Raw genomic sequence first — 14491 nt, 5'->3', positions numbered from 1 at the left:
CACTTTTCGAAACACTTCTGCAAGCACTCCTCGGGAAAGTGCTGCTAGGGAAGCCGTCTCGATTGCACATGATTGCACGTCCTTCCCGGTTCGAAAGTGCATTCCTTTCAGGTGCGCATTTCAATTCTTGCGAACAGCGAAAAGTCGCGTGGGCTCATGTCCAGAGACTACAGCTCGGGAGCTTGACGGAACACTGAAGTACTGTGCTGTGCCAGGAAAGACAAAAAACATTGGACCGATTTTAATGAAATTTGTTGCATTTGAAAGAGAAAGATAAATTCTAGTGACTGTTGGAAGCGGAATATAAATTTTGAGCCTGAATTTTGTTAAAAAGATTTTCAAAAACACGAAAGTTTGAAAAAAGTATAAGTACGAAGTTTACAAATTAATATATCTGCATCGAGAGCAGATATCGCGGTTCTGTAAACGGTATCCACTAGATAATTGAAAGCGGACAAATTCAATATGGCATTCTATATCTTACGAGAATTTGTTATGTTGTGTACAACGCTTCTGCAAAAGGTGTATTTCCATATTACTACAGCTTTCGAGATTCATGTGCAACATATCGCTTTTGTCCGATTTAGATGCACTATTTGATGCAATTCACATAATTGTGATATCGTTTTTCGTTGCTCAGTTACAGAGTTGTAAACTTGATAGTTTCGTTTTCTGGAAATTTTCTATATTTGCCAACTTTCAATAAAAAATTTGCGACCTAAATAAAAAATTCGGAACCAACAGTCACTGGATTTTAAGTTTTTCTTTTCAATGCAACAAACCTCGTCAAATTTGATGCAGTAGTTGACAGGAAAAACGAATTCTCCTTTTTCATGTATTTAGATAGGAGCACCCGAGCTAAAGCTTCCCCTTAAAAAGGCATATCACAGCATCTTTGTTGCTATCCCCAGCTGAACAACTTTCTGCAAACTAAAGACATGGCGGACCCCATCCACTTCCTCATCGAGCAGTGTAGGAACCTGCGCCTCGCACTTTTTTCCAGAATAATAAGGTCGGATGCTTTTCAGACAGGCTTTGTTTTAGAATCTATTTTTTTTTGTAGAATCTACAACAGAGCTACCTGCTACTTTTCCTTTTTTTTTTTATTCCAGCAAAGAAAGAATATAGTAAATGAAGGCGATTTGTCACTCTGCACGAGGTGAAAACAGCTTCACAGGGGTACGTCACGCAGCAGGAGAAGTTGGACAAGCGTTTTGACTTCGATGGGCATTACTTTTAGGGTAACTATAGGAGTTTTCTTCCGTAAATGAAAGGTTTTCTTCCCTTTTCTTTTTGGGGGGAAGTCGTATTTTTTTATTTCTTCGAGGGGAGCACCCACGTATAATCCACTTAGAAGGAATTCTGAGGCTGATACCAATTTCGAAATATGCTTTGCCAAATTGTGCGACGAAATACACCGGTGTTTCAGTTAAAATTTGTCCTATACTCTTCTGAAGAAAATAAGGCGTTAGACTAAAAAAGGACATTTTGCCGCTAGTTAGACGGCGTAATTATCCCAAAGATGGTGCTAGAGCTTCAAAATTCGTCCCAGGTGGACATGCCGCTTCGAATTATCAATCAACATATGTTGCAAAGAAATCGGTTAGAGTTAGCCAAAATTTGCCAATTATCGGAATATTAAACGTGACTTTTTTCGTCCAGTTAAATTTCAATGTACTGGAATAATCTGCCTCTGGCAGCATAATTGTGCTATATGCTACAGGCGCGTTTATAAATATTCTGTTGAGATGAACAAAATATTAGCAAAAGGAAGCAAATGCTATTTTACATGTAGCGTACATAAGCCTGTATGCCAAGTTGTATACGGTGCATGACACATATATGTGTGTGTGTGTGGTATATACGTCCACCAACGTGCGTACGCCATTAGACGTTGAAGGGGGGGGGGGGGAGGGTCAAGTTAAGGGTACAGCTAATACTCCATTTGTGGCTTAGGGAGCGATTGAGAGGATGTGAGGTGTCACGTGATGCCTTGTAGCACACTCATTTGATCGAAAGATCCTTGGAGAAATGAAAAGAAGCAGTAATAATTGGTTTTCTTTTTGCAATAACACTTTTATTACACGTGCTGCCTTGCATATCAAACAGGAGTCAGCGCACTGCGCCATGCGCGCGATACAGATCGCCGCGGTGGACTAGAAGAACACTCGTCTATGTACAGAGTCACAACCTTGTCTTCGATAGTTCTTGGCGTACACTTTTGAGAAAATCATCGTAACTACAGAAAATGCAAGTGAGAGAGGGAGATTCGTCATAACAGAAATACTGAGAGTGCGACCTGTACTGCTGTGGTCTAGCCTGCTACTGTGCGTTGGGGTAAATGGGGGGGGGGAGAGAGAGAGAGAAAGAGAGAAGACGATGATAATTGGAGAAAAATAAATGCGCATGAATAAAATAACTAGAAACATTTGTTGCAGTCGCACATCCAGTTAACCTGCTGTCAGGGAAGCACCAATGGAATTAATGGCCTCACACATAGAGAATTGAGGCCATGGCCCCGAGAAATGTTCTATAAAATGTGATGTTTGTGCAGATATATGTCTTTGTTCTATTTCAGGTAACGAGCCCAGTCAGTACTTCCCTTCCAATTACAATAACATAGAGGAACAGACAGACAGACAGACAGGCAGATAGATAGATAGATAGATAGATAGATAGATAGATAGATAGATAGATAGATAGATAGATAGATAGATAGATAGATAGATAGATAGATAGATAGATAGATAGATAGATAGATAGATAGATAGATAGATAGTCGAAAGTCCCAAAGCAACACTAGGGTTCTGTGGAACGCCTTAGTGGAGTGCTCCGGGTTTAATTTGAGCACGTGGGTTTCTTCAAAGTGCACTTAAATCTAAGCATATGCGGCGCGAATCGAACCTGAGACCTCGCGCTCAGCAACAGAGCGTGATAGCCGCTGAGCCCCCCTGCTTGCATTCGAATACCCCCAACCTGCACTGACCTATCACCAGTTTTCCCTAGCGATGTCCAGACACACTCCATATTGGTGCTGAGATGAAATTTGGTGGCCGTGCACGTTGTCTAATACAGAATTAAAAAAGCACAATTCGATGAGATTCAAGGGGGATTTTCTGATCGTAACAACCACAAGAACACAGGCACCACAGACAGAAAAAAATTCAATGCACCCGGTACCAGCGTATGAAGCCGACAGAGCAGTTCTTCACGGGAACGAAAACATTAATTGGTGAATCGCATCTTGCCAGGTTTTGATAGAAGCTGAATTTTAAAATGAAGTAGGTCACACAATATAGCACGATTAGCTTACATAGGTTCACGACTCTGGACACCTTATTGAAGAAGACCCTTATGCTCAGCACCATAATCCATATGGTCATACTGGTTTATGCGGACTATAATGGGGGAAGGGGGGGAGGAGGATGTTCATATGGTATACATATGATCATATAGGATTATGGCACAGGGCATATGAAGCATGCACGTTTCTGTATACGGTGCGCATATAAGTCCCTATAACACATGTAGATGTAGAAATATCTAACTCATAAATACCCATATGTGCTACTGAAGCGTGACAGAAAGTACCAGAGACATGTACAACATACGGTTCACGGTGGTATAGTCAACAATGCCATGTTGAAAACGTGTCAACATGAGGTCTGTACTAAGGTGTAAACTAACTTCACGTCATGGTCCTTGTGTACTTAAGGGGGCAGATCCACGTACTATATTTCCATGGAACTGTAACGTACAAAGAAAACAAATCTGTGCTTGTAGATGTTGTGACGTCACTTTGAAGGCTGTAGTAGCACGCACCGCGCACCACCAATTCAAGCAGACACACGCGAAGATCGGCATCCACAATATACATACTACATAGTCTTAAGGCTTATTTGGCACTGATGCACTTTTGGAATGTATAAGCGTTGAAGGTAGTAATTGCACGTTGTTTTCGTTCGAGCGAGAAAAAAAAAACAAGTTGCAGACGGAACAGGAATACATCGGGAAAGCGTCGGTGCGGAGCCCCGTCCCACGATCATGTCCGCATTGAAGCAAGTCCTCAGGCAGGTTCATCTGTGATCGCCTCAATGGCAATATTGCCATAGCTCAAGCCATCAGCGCAAAACACCGAGTCTCGCTACCACGGTTTACACAGTCGCGCGGGCGATTGCGCTTCTCATTTCGTGCGGAAGTGACGTCACGATGACGTCCCTGTTCAACATTGTGCGGCAAGTCTTGTGAACGCTACTGTAGAAACAGTAGACACTACCGCAAAAAAAAAACACCATAGCTGCAGCCAACGCAAATATGTCTCCTTCTGGCTCCAGACAAAAGTGACGTTGCGCTCACACGCCTCGGCTAATGTTCCTCATCTCTGCCGGAAGTGACGTCACGAGGGCGTGTCGGCCGCCAGACAGCGACATCGATGCACCCGCCGCAGCGTCCTCTTGCGGAGCGCCGGTTTCTGGCCGGGACACACGAATGTGACGCGGACCGGTCGGAACTTGACCGGCTTGCAGGCGGCGCATGACACGAACGCCGCCGCTCCTCCGCGTCCTATCCCGACCGCGTTCAGCGATGGAGCCGTGCCGTTGTTGCTCTTGTCCGAGGCGCCGGCGACCGCGACGTTGTAGCCGTGCGGAACGTAGAAGGACTTGCACTGTCCGTAACAGTAGCGGTTGCGTAGCAACGCCGAATGACAGCCTCGTTCCCAGACGCGCTGCACTAGCGGGGCTGTGCGACACCAGTCGCGTCGAGGCCGTTGGTCCTGGTCTTCGGCGTCGTCGTCCTGCTTGTTGTGCTGTCGACGGTGGTGGTGGTTCTTGCGAAAGTCCCGAACCACGATGGCACGGCCCAGGACCAGTCCCGGACCGCCGTCCGAGCGAAGAACCCGCTCGATGGGGGATCCGTTGCCGAACGGATGCTGCAACCGCATGCGACGAGGGTGGTGCGTCGCCGGCGGAGACGCCGCTGATTGGCGCGCGGCAGGCGATGACGTCATAAGCGGCAGGCTGGCGAGCAGCAGCAGCAACCCTTCCGGAATCCGCATGTTTTCGGCGAGAGCGCAGTGTTCCCAGACAGTCTCGTATACCTGCGGAGTGAAACAATGGGACAATCAGTCGGACAGACAGACAGACAACGAACTTTATTTAATCCTGAGGAGCTACCAGGACCTCCTAACGGGAGGCCATTGTAGCCGCTGGCCGCGCCCACGTAAAGGACAGAACGCCGTGACGCTCCGCTCTTTCCTGGGCCCTCTGGATAGCCTGGGCACGGTACTCCAATCAGTCGGACAAGCACGTTTATTTAGGTTGCTGCTTCCTAGGCGAGCTACAGAAAAGGTTACGGGAACTAAACGACGTAAATTACACTGCGCTGCAGAAGTAACGCCTCTTTACGCTATACTGTAGAGCGGCGTGGTCTGTGCGTTATTTCAGTTATTGACGCGAAAGCCTCAAATGGCCCATTGAGCAATAAAGCAAGGCGTCTGTAACCGCGAAACGGCACTTAAATTCCCATTGGCTGCGACACCACGTCACGAGCGCGCCTCGACGGAGCAGAACGGGCGAATCGGAACAGCTGCTGGGAGATAGCGCGCCAGGTGTTGCTGAGAGGGCATCGCCGCGCGCTACGTCATCCGCGCTCCTCGACGGAGCAGATACGGCGACGCCGAAGGGCAAGACGGGTTGTCGGCGAAGCAGTCACGTGACGTGCGCGTGCGGGTGCCGCCGGCGCGCGGTCCATATCTCTCTCTCTCTCACCTCACTTGGCTTAGCTGCTGTGCGCGCGTGCTGGCCTTGGTGGCCGCTGCTGCTTCCCCGGTCTCTCGTCGCGCAGGACGTCGGTGTTACGCGGCGTCCTTAATTTCTCAGCAATATCGTCCACATGATTCCGGTCTACAGCCAACATGCCAAGTAGAAACTGTACGAAAGAACCGCACCACTTTAATTGCAAAACTCGAAAACATTACTAGCAGCGCAAAACTTGAAGGACCGCTCAGCGGCGTTCAATTGGACATATACTTTCGCGTTCCCAACTCATAAGTGCTTAGGTGTCCTCGGATTTCTTGAACGTCAACAATATATACGCGGATATGGAGCCCACGGCTTCATACCCGACCACACTCCAAAAAAAGTTTACACCCTTTGGGGTGTATACCTGCTACTCAACAGTAATCGTCATCTGCCTTGCTTGCGTTTCCTTTCTTGAAAACGCCGGGCCCGTTATTTTTCTGTCGGCAATGCTATGTCATGCTGATAACGCGCATGTCGTTCTTTACTGGGAAGTACCGGGCTCGCAGCGTTAAAGAAAGGAAATGCGGGCAAGAGAGATGACGATTATTGTTGTGTGACAAGATACGACTCAAAGGGTGTAAACTTTGCTTAGAGTGCACAGAGCACTGTATCGTACAGATCATATATGGTTAGTAAAGAAACGCCAAAGGATAGCATGGGGCTTGTGTATCGCAACCACATCCTCATGGAAGTCAGCAGTGTGGCCGTATACGCTCAGCATGTGCCATGTGCTTACGCACAGAAAGGCAGTATGTCGATGCTTGGTCAATAGCATATGCTTTATCTTAATTGGTTGTTTGGCTGACCGTAGAATTGATTATAGGTGTTTAATGTCCTAAAGCAACACCGGGCATATGGAAAACAGAGGGCTTGGGATCAATTTTGACTAACAGAAGCGCCCTTAACGAACAACAGCTCAACAGATCAGAATGAAGTTCGTTTCACTCTAGATAAAAAGACTAATTATGCCAACTGTTGCATGCGTATATTTCTTATATAACACCTTTAATTTCTTTTGAAGAACACGTCGTAAATCAGCCAACTTCAAAAAGTAATTAATAAATAATATAAAGCCAAATATGCTTGTTGCGATCTCATATATCTGCTCCAAAAACAGATATCACAGTTCCGTAAGCTCTATTCAGCTACCTAAAATGGCTTTAGCTACGTGCAATTATTAACGTTTTTACGAGAGCTTCCGAAAATTTCTATTAAAAAATGTCGGCTTCGTGCGCTGTGGAAGTCCTGATAATAGCAGCTCACAAAATCGCTATATATATATAACTGAATTGGCGAAGCTGCATAATTGGCGCGTCCTTTTTTTTTTAGTTTTTAGGCAACCTCTCGCAAAATTAAATGAACACTGAAATCAAGAATCTGCTTTAACTGTCGCTGTGTTTGAAATGTTCTCTGTTAAATTCTAAAAAAAACTCACAATTTGTTAAGTAAACGCCAAACAAAATAACTTCTGCTTTATCTTGTGTTTGAGCCCCCTCAAAATAATGTTATCGCTCGACTTGCACCATTAGAGGCCATCATGCATTGCAGTAGTCTGATTCTCGCAGTCAGACAAAACTCAAATATTTTATTTCGATGAGCGTATCAATAGATGCACCATACTGGAGTTTTTCGTCGAAAACCAGGCTCGCCTAGTTGCGGTCATGAGTCAAATAAATGCTGTACAGAATTTCAAACACAAGTCGTTTGCTTAGCTTTTTGAACTGACTTGTATAAACATCTAATGCCACATACTGTACCACAATAACATGTGATCGAATGAGGTTGCATATAAAACACTCGTGTTCATGTGAGACTGTTACACACTTAAAACAATTTACACCCTTTGGGGCTTATCTGGCGTCACAACGATAATCGTCAGCCCTCTTGCCCGCATTTCCTTTCTTTAACGCTGCAAGCCCGATACTTCCAAGTCACAAACGGCTTGCGCGTTATCAGCGTGTAAGGATACTCATCATTCTCGACAGGAAAATAGCGAGTGCTGAGCTTTCAAGATAAGAAACGCAAACAAGGCAGATGACGACTATCGTTGTAGGACAAGATAAGCCATAGTGTGCAAACTTGTTTAAGAATGTGGATTATATGGACTATGTGGCATGTGAGATTTTTTTTGGCAAGCGCGGACACTGTACCACATATGATCGAAAATACAGAGTGGCGCGATACAAGAACCGTCAGCAGATCCCAACGCGTGCAATGATTCCATGACTGTTCCAAGACTGCACTACACCAGGGCATTTACCGGAACTACGACTGGGTCGCACGTTGCAATATGACGTATACATGCACATGACAGTAAAACCGCATGTACTACACTCTTGAGCCAAAGGATCAAACGTGGAATGGAAAGGCCGTTTCAATGTGTACACTTCTAAAAAAAAAAATGAAATGCGAACCGCAACGAAAAGCTAGGAACACATCGTACGCACAATTAGATAGATTAAAGTGCGACGTGTAATCGCTCTACAGCCAAATTATAAGCATGGCTTAGTCCCAAGTGTACGTCTTGGAGTCTCAATTAAGCCGCTGTTACAGATTCAGGTGAAGCTGAAAACGAAACAATGCAATGGTGTTTCTTAGGAATTTTTAGCACTTTATTCTTTGAGCAATTTACATGAAATAACGTTGCTTCCGTTATTCCTTTATGACGGCATTACATGAAATCGATCGCCTGAACTATGACTGAATTTCATGACTGCGCGTTTCCATGTGAACAATGTGTTATAGAAAAATGAATTAACCTCGTGAAGTCTATACTAGTGAGCTTTCTCGTATATAGCTCTCGGGATAAAGACGACGTTCTGATCATCAGAAAGTCAGTAACGTTGCTTTCGTGGTCGCGTGACGTCTTCATGACGGCATTCGCACAAAGCCACATGACTGTGTCACATGCGTACGGCAGAGGTCGTAGTAGTAATGTTCGGTCTACACGTAAAGACCGTTCAGTCGCAACACGCAAAGATTGTGCATTTCATGTATATGTAGCAGACGTCATTGTCTTGACTATCGATGAAAGCCTCGAAACCGATTGCACAGTTTGATGAGAGGCACGTGAACGTACACGTTTGAGTACACGAGCAGTTTAACTAATTAACGCCTAGTAAAAATAATTTTGACCATTTCTGCATTCGTAACACATGACCTATGCAAAATATACCAAATTTGCATAGTAAACAGCCTCAGCTGACAACCTGTTAGGTGTGAGATAGTAATCGTCTCACAACTATTGCAAAATTATAACTGCTATCTTGGCAACTTTTGATGCAGAGAAGTACAGGTTAACTCGTGGTAATTCAAGAATTAAAATTATATACTAAACATCGACTTGACAGTCAAAGAGTGTAATCTTCCTGCTGCTTGTGAAGTAGTAGTAAAATACACCGTTTACTCTGCGTAGATATTTCCGCGCGCGGATAGAACGATGGCAGGAACGGGATTGCAGCCATTAATATTTGCGCGATTCTAGCGACTGAAATTGTCAACTTTGCAACTGGTGTCAAGCGTTTTATCGAGCTGAACGCGCAAGTTTTTCCGTACTCTTTCCCGGGACCATAGAGTATATATAAATTTTGCAGGTCATTGACGCAAGACCCTGTACATACTTCAGCTTAGCGAAACCGCAGCTGTAGCTCTTCAGAATGTACAATAAGACGAATCAAATTAATAACACAACACAGAAGTTTCAGTAGAAAAGCCAGCGATGGTGGGCCACTAGATTCGCTTCTTATCCGGTTTGCAACGAGATTTTTGCCCGTATGTGAAGCATGGATGCCCGATGCATGCGGTAAAATTAGGTTGAGGGGGGAACAACGTACTCCGTGAAATAATGACATGATCACTAGCTCGCAAGAACACTTACCACGAACTCCTGTCGATGAAAGAAGTCGACGCTCTTATTTTCGCATCTCACATAACATACGTTGGCCCTGGTTCCACAGTTTTTTGACGGCACGGCGAAGTATGATCAATCCAGTGAGCTCGGCGCTGAAATCGTCGCACCGCACTGCCGAGCAATAACCTCGAAAAAGAAAAACAATAGACTTTCACGAGAGGAAAGGCGAGAGAATGTCGATTGTCAAATACGGCGCTGACTAAAAGCGAACGGGGTCCGTGAACACCGAACGAAGGCGCTCTCACGTCCTTCTTCACAACAATTTTTAAGTAGGGCGGCCAACAACAGCGAATACTCGAATAGAAAAGCAGACGACGCGCGCCACGGAGAGGAGCAGACGACGCGGCGGCGGCGCGTCTCGTCGTCTGCTCCGCGGCGGCCATGGATCAACCAATAGCAACGCGGCGCGCAGCGCCACGGAGGAGAGGGGGTCTCGTGGCGCCCTCTCCGAGAGGGCGTGGCAAAGTCGCCGCCGCCGCCGTTCAAGTTCACTTGGCGCCAGTCGGCCAAATGGCGTCGTCTGCGCTGCCGGCTCGCTGCGGCCGTCGTCTGTTTCGCGCTCCCATGCGCAGTGGCCGTTCAAAACCCCGTTGCAAATCAAAAACGCTTTCTTGCCCCCTCCTCACAGCGGGAGATCTCGCACACCTCTACTACCTTCCCTTTCTTAGCCTCTCTCTCTTTCGCGTTGTGCATCTGTTGCTGATTTTCTGCCTGTCAGGCCCTGCCCCTCCGGCCCCCCTTGTATATGTACGTTCGTTCCGCAACATGCGTACCTGCAGGGATCTCTTTATTTATCTATTTATTTATTTATTTGTCGTGACGTGCTTATTTCGGGGCCGTTTCTGTTTCGCTCTTTTGTCGGAGCGGCTCTCTCGCGCTTCATTTACCGAGTTCCTTCCTGGACGGGCCTTCCCCGGGTAGATGCGTGCAGCACGGCCAAGGCTCGCGTTAGCGCAATCAGCCGTACCCGATATTAACCGGCAATCTTCACACTTTCGAACGTTTCGTGACTATACCAGTGTTTTTTGTATCGTGCTATCAAGCGGTGGGTCTGTTCGACGCGTGGACTCCCGCCGAACGCTCGTCGTTATTATACGCACGAGCGGTTTTCGGTTCAAAATTAAAGCTCTCCATAAAGGTGGCGCTCATGCCGCGCCTTCGACAATACTGAAAGGTTCTAGCAACAGACGAAGCCACGCACCGCAGACGCGTTTTTACTGCCGACGTTTTCGAGGTGGATTAGGCAGACAGAAAGGGAGCATTGGAAATGCTGTTGCCCGTAATCGTTTCCTCATACTTTTTTAATCTTGTTTGTTTCGGCGAGGAGGGGGAAAAAGAAAAACTGTCGGGCGTGTCTGGTTGCACTGGTTACCTGTATGCGAACGCATGTTGCTCCGAGCGGTCTATAGACCTCAAGAACTATCATCTTGTAGCGAAATTGGACGGAAAGTGCGAAGTGATTGAGCACTCTTGGCAGGTGATATTTCCGCAGCTCTGAGAAGCTGACAGAATGAACGAAGACGAACTCGAACGGAACTGTCAGCGACCCATTCCGTTAAACAACGGACAGCCGAGTATTGAAAAAGAAACGAAAAATGCGAAATAGCTAGACTAGACTAGACTTCTTCACATCTCATCACATGTTTGCACTGTTCCGAGCTGCAATGCATTCGAACAATTATGCCTAGAAACATTTCTTCAGCATCAATAAAGGAGACGCGGTGAGTGATACATGCTATAGTGGCAGGACAAATTTGAAGAATATCTGGGAGGACAACGTTCTGATGGGAACTTCATAAAAGCGACTAAAACCTAAAGAAGACCATGACCGGACTTGACAAAAAGCCCCCTTATCGAAACGTTGGATGCAGTGACAACCTTTGTCTGAGTGCTGTTTATCTTATAGCATTTTTTAAATAAGTCAGTACATACAAATGTCTGGACCCATAGTCACAAGGCTAGTAGAAAGTGCATGGCAAAATAGGCATACGAAACTGCAAAATCATTTTTTTATTTATTTGTTCAATACTGCGATGCGCAATTAGTTCGAGCAGGAGAGGGCAAACACAGAGAGGTAAAGCCACTGTTACAAAATGTCAACGAAGTTTCTCATAGATGAACAGTTCGAATGTTAGAAATAGAATACACCAGGATGATCAAAAAGAATCAAAACGACCAGGTCAACAAAAGCAAAACAAAAAAATAACACGTGAACTACTCCACTGAACCAAACAACTTTGAATCATGCGGCAGCCAATTCGAGTCATCTATTGTTCTAGAGAAGAAGGAGTACCTGTAACAGTTTGTGCGTGCAGAAATAGGTTTGATGCTCTTGCTTGTGACGAGAAACTCCAGCTATATACTTACTATATGCTCTTCTGGTTTTATATCATCATCAGCCTGTTTTATGTCCACTGCAGGACGAAGGCCTCTCCCTGCGATCTCCAATTACCCCTGTCCTGCGCCAAGCAATCCCAACTAGCACTAGCAAATTTCCTAATTTCGTCGCACCACCTAGTCTTTTGCCGTCCTCTACTGCGCTTCCCTTCTCTTGGTACCCATTCTGTCACCCTAATTGTCCAACGGATATCTAATCTGCGCATTACACGACCTGCCCAGGGCCATTTCTTTCTCTTACTATCAATTAGAATATCGTCTATACCCGTTTGCTGTCGAATCCAAACCGCTCTCTTTCTGTCTCTTAACGTTATGCCTAGCAATCTTCGTTCCATCGCTCTTTGCGCGGTCCTTAAGAGGAAGCTTTAGCTCCGGTGCTCCTATCTAAATACATGTAAAAGGAGAATTCGTTTTTCTCGGCAACCACTGCACCAAATTTGACGAGGTTTGTTGCATTTAAAAGAAAGACTTAAAATCTAGTGACTGTTGGTTTCGAATTTTCGAGTTAGGTCGTGAATATTTTATTAAAAATTGGCAAATATCGAAAATTTTCAGAAAACTAAACTATCACGTTTACACCTCTGTAACAACAAAAAATGATAACACAATTCTGTGAATTCTATCCAATAGTACATCTAAAGCGGACAAAATTGATATGTTACTCATGAATATAGAAAATTTTAGCAATAGGGAAATGCAACTTTTGCAGAACCCTTGTAAAAAACGTAATAAAATCGCGTAAGATGTAAAATGACACATCAAATTTGTCCGCTTTGAATGATCTAATGGATGGCGTTTACAGAACCGCGATATCAGTTTTTTATGCAGAGCTATGAATTTGTAAACTTCGTGCTTCTATTTTTTTCAGACGGTCAAATATTTGAAAATCTTTTTAAGAAAATTCAAGCCCTAAATCGAAATTCTGCTTCCAACAGTCACTAGAATTTAACTTTCTTTTTCAAATGCAACAAATTTCATTAAAATCGGTCTAGGGGTTATCTCACAAAAACGTTTTTGCGTTTTACATGCATTTGAATAGGCCGCGTCGGAGTTGGGCCCGAGCTAAAGCTTCCTCTTAACTTGTTCTCCAGCTTCTTTGTCAGTCTCCAAGTCTCTGCCCCATATGTCAGCACTGGTAAAATGCACTGATTGTACAACTTCCTTTTCAATGATAATGGTAAGCTTCCAGTCAGGAGCTGGTAATGTCTGCCGTATGCAATCCAACCCATTTTTATTCTTCTGTGAATTTCCTTCTCATGATCAGGGTTCCCTGTGATTAAGTGACCTAGGTAAACGTACTCCTTCACAAACTCTAGAGGCCGACTGGCGATCCTGAACTCTGCAAAATACAGTGAATGGGAGAAGTTGAATCTTGCTGGTTTACGTCTGTCCTTCAACGAGTCTAATTTGGTTGAGGAGAGCATCTCAAACTGAGGGCCTTTTCGACGCGTTTCGCACTGATTGGCGCGCACAGATCTGTGTGGCATTCCTCCATTAGCCTTTTATGCCACGTGCCTTCAGTCTTTTCTGTCTTCTTTTGTCTCACACCGTTTTCTCTCTTCTCTTCCTCCATTGTTTATTCCTTGAATCATGACAATATGTTATCCCCCTTCCCCTATATGCTTACACACACACACACACACACACACACACACACACACACACACACACACACACACACACACACACACACACGCGCGCACGCACGCACGCACACACACACACACACACACACACACACACACACACACACACACACACACACACACACACACACACACACACACACACACACAGGTCCCAAGAGGCTTCCGGTGAATCGCTCTGAAACCACACACGTCACAATACCTTATAGATATGGTGGGAACGGCGCGGTCCAGCAGTTCACGTGACCAGTATACACTCCGACCCTGGCTGCATGAAAGAAAACCCTTGTCCCATATAGATCCCACAATATATGCAAAACTTTCCGATTGACGCAGTTTTTCTGTTCAGTTAAAATATTGACAAATGAATCTTACTGCTAAGTATAACAACGAAGTTACACAGACTAGCTCGACACATTCTGAACACATCGACAACATGTACATAGATTAGCGAAACAGGGACTAGTGAAATAAGGGAAAAGATACTTATTGTTTCTTGGCTAACTTGGCTGTCAAGAATGAATGACCGGAAGTTTTCGGCGGTCATGAAACACATTGCCATTGCTTTAAAGGGTCTACTGTTTTAAGGAAATGAAAGGGGACGAAAATCTATCTTTTCATCTTCAAGATGTGCTATGCTACGCAGCATCCTGACGTTGCAATTATTGGATTGCTATGCTGCACGAGTGCCCAAAAGCTGATTCTTTGCTCGTGCAGCCATGGTTTCCTCGTAGGAT

General features: G+C 45.1%; 1 protein-coding gene across 1 annotated transcript; it reads right to left on the bottom strand.

Annotated features, from left to right (window-relative positions):
• Window positions 1-4302: 4302 nt before the first annotated feature.
• LOC142587200 (uncharacterized) lies at window positions 4303-5091 on the bottom strand. Its single transcript, XM_075698077.1, has one exon. It carries the CDS (start codon window positions 5054-5056, stop codon window positions 4397-4399), a length of 660 nt encoding a protein of 219 aa, XP_075554192.1. The 5' UTR covers window positions 5057-5091; the 3' UTR covers window positions 4303-4396.
• Between the last annotated feature and the right edge of the window lie 9400 nt (window positions 5092-14491).

This window comes from Dermacentor variabilis, chromosome 7 (genome assembly GCF_050947875.1).
Source record: "Dermacentor variabilis isolate Ectoservices chromosome 7, ASM5094787v1, whole genome shotgun sequence".
In the NCBI taxonomy this organism is placed as follows: Eukaryota; Metazoa; Arthropoda; class Arachnida; order Ixodida; family Ixodidae; genus Dermacentor; species Dermacentor variabilis.
Note: the sequence above shows the minus strand (reverse complement) of the source record. Positions and strands in the feature narration are given on the sequence as shown.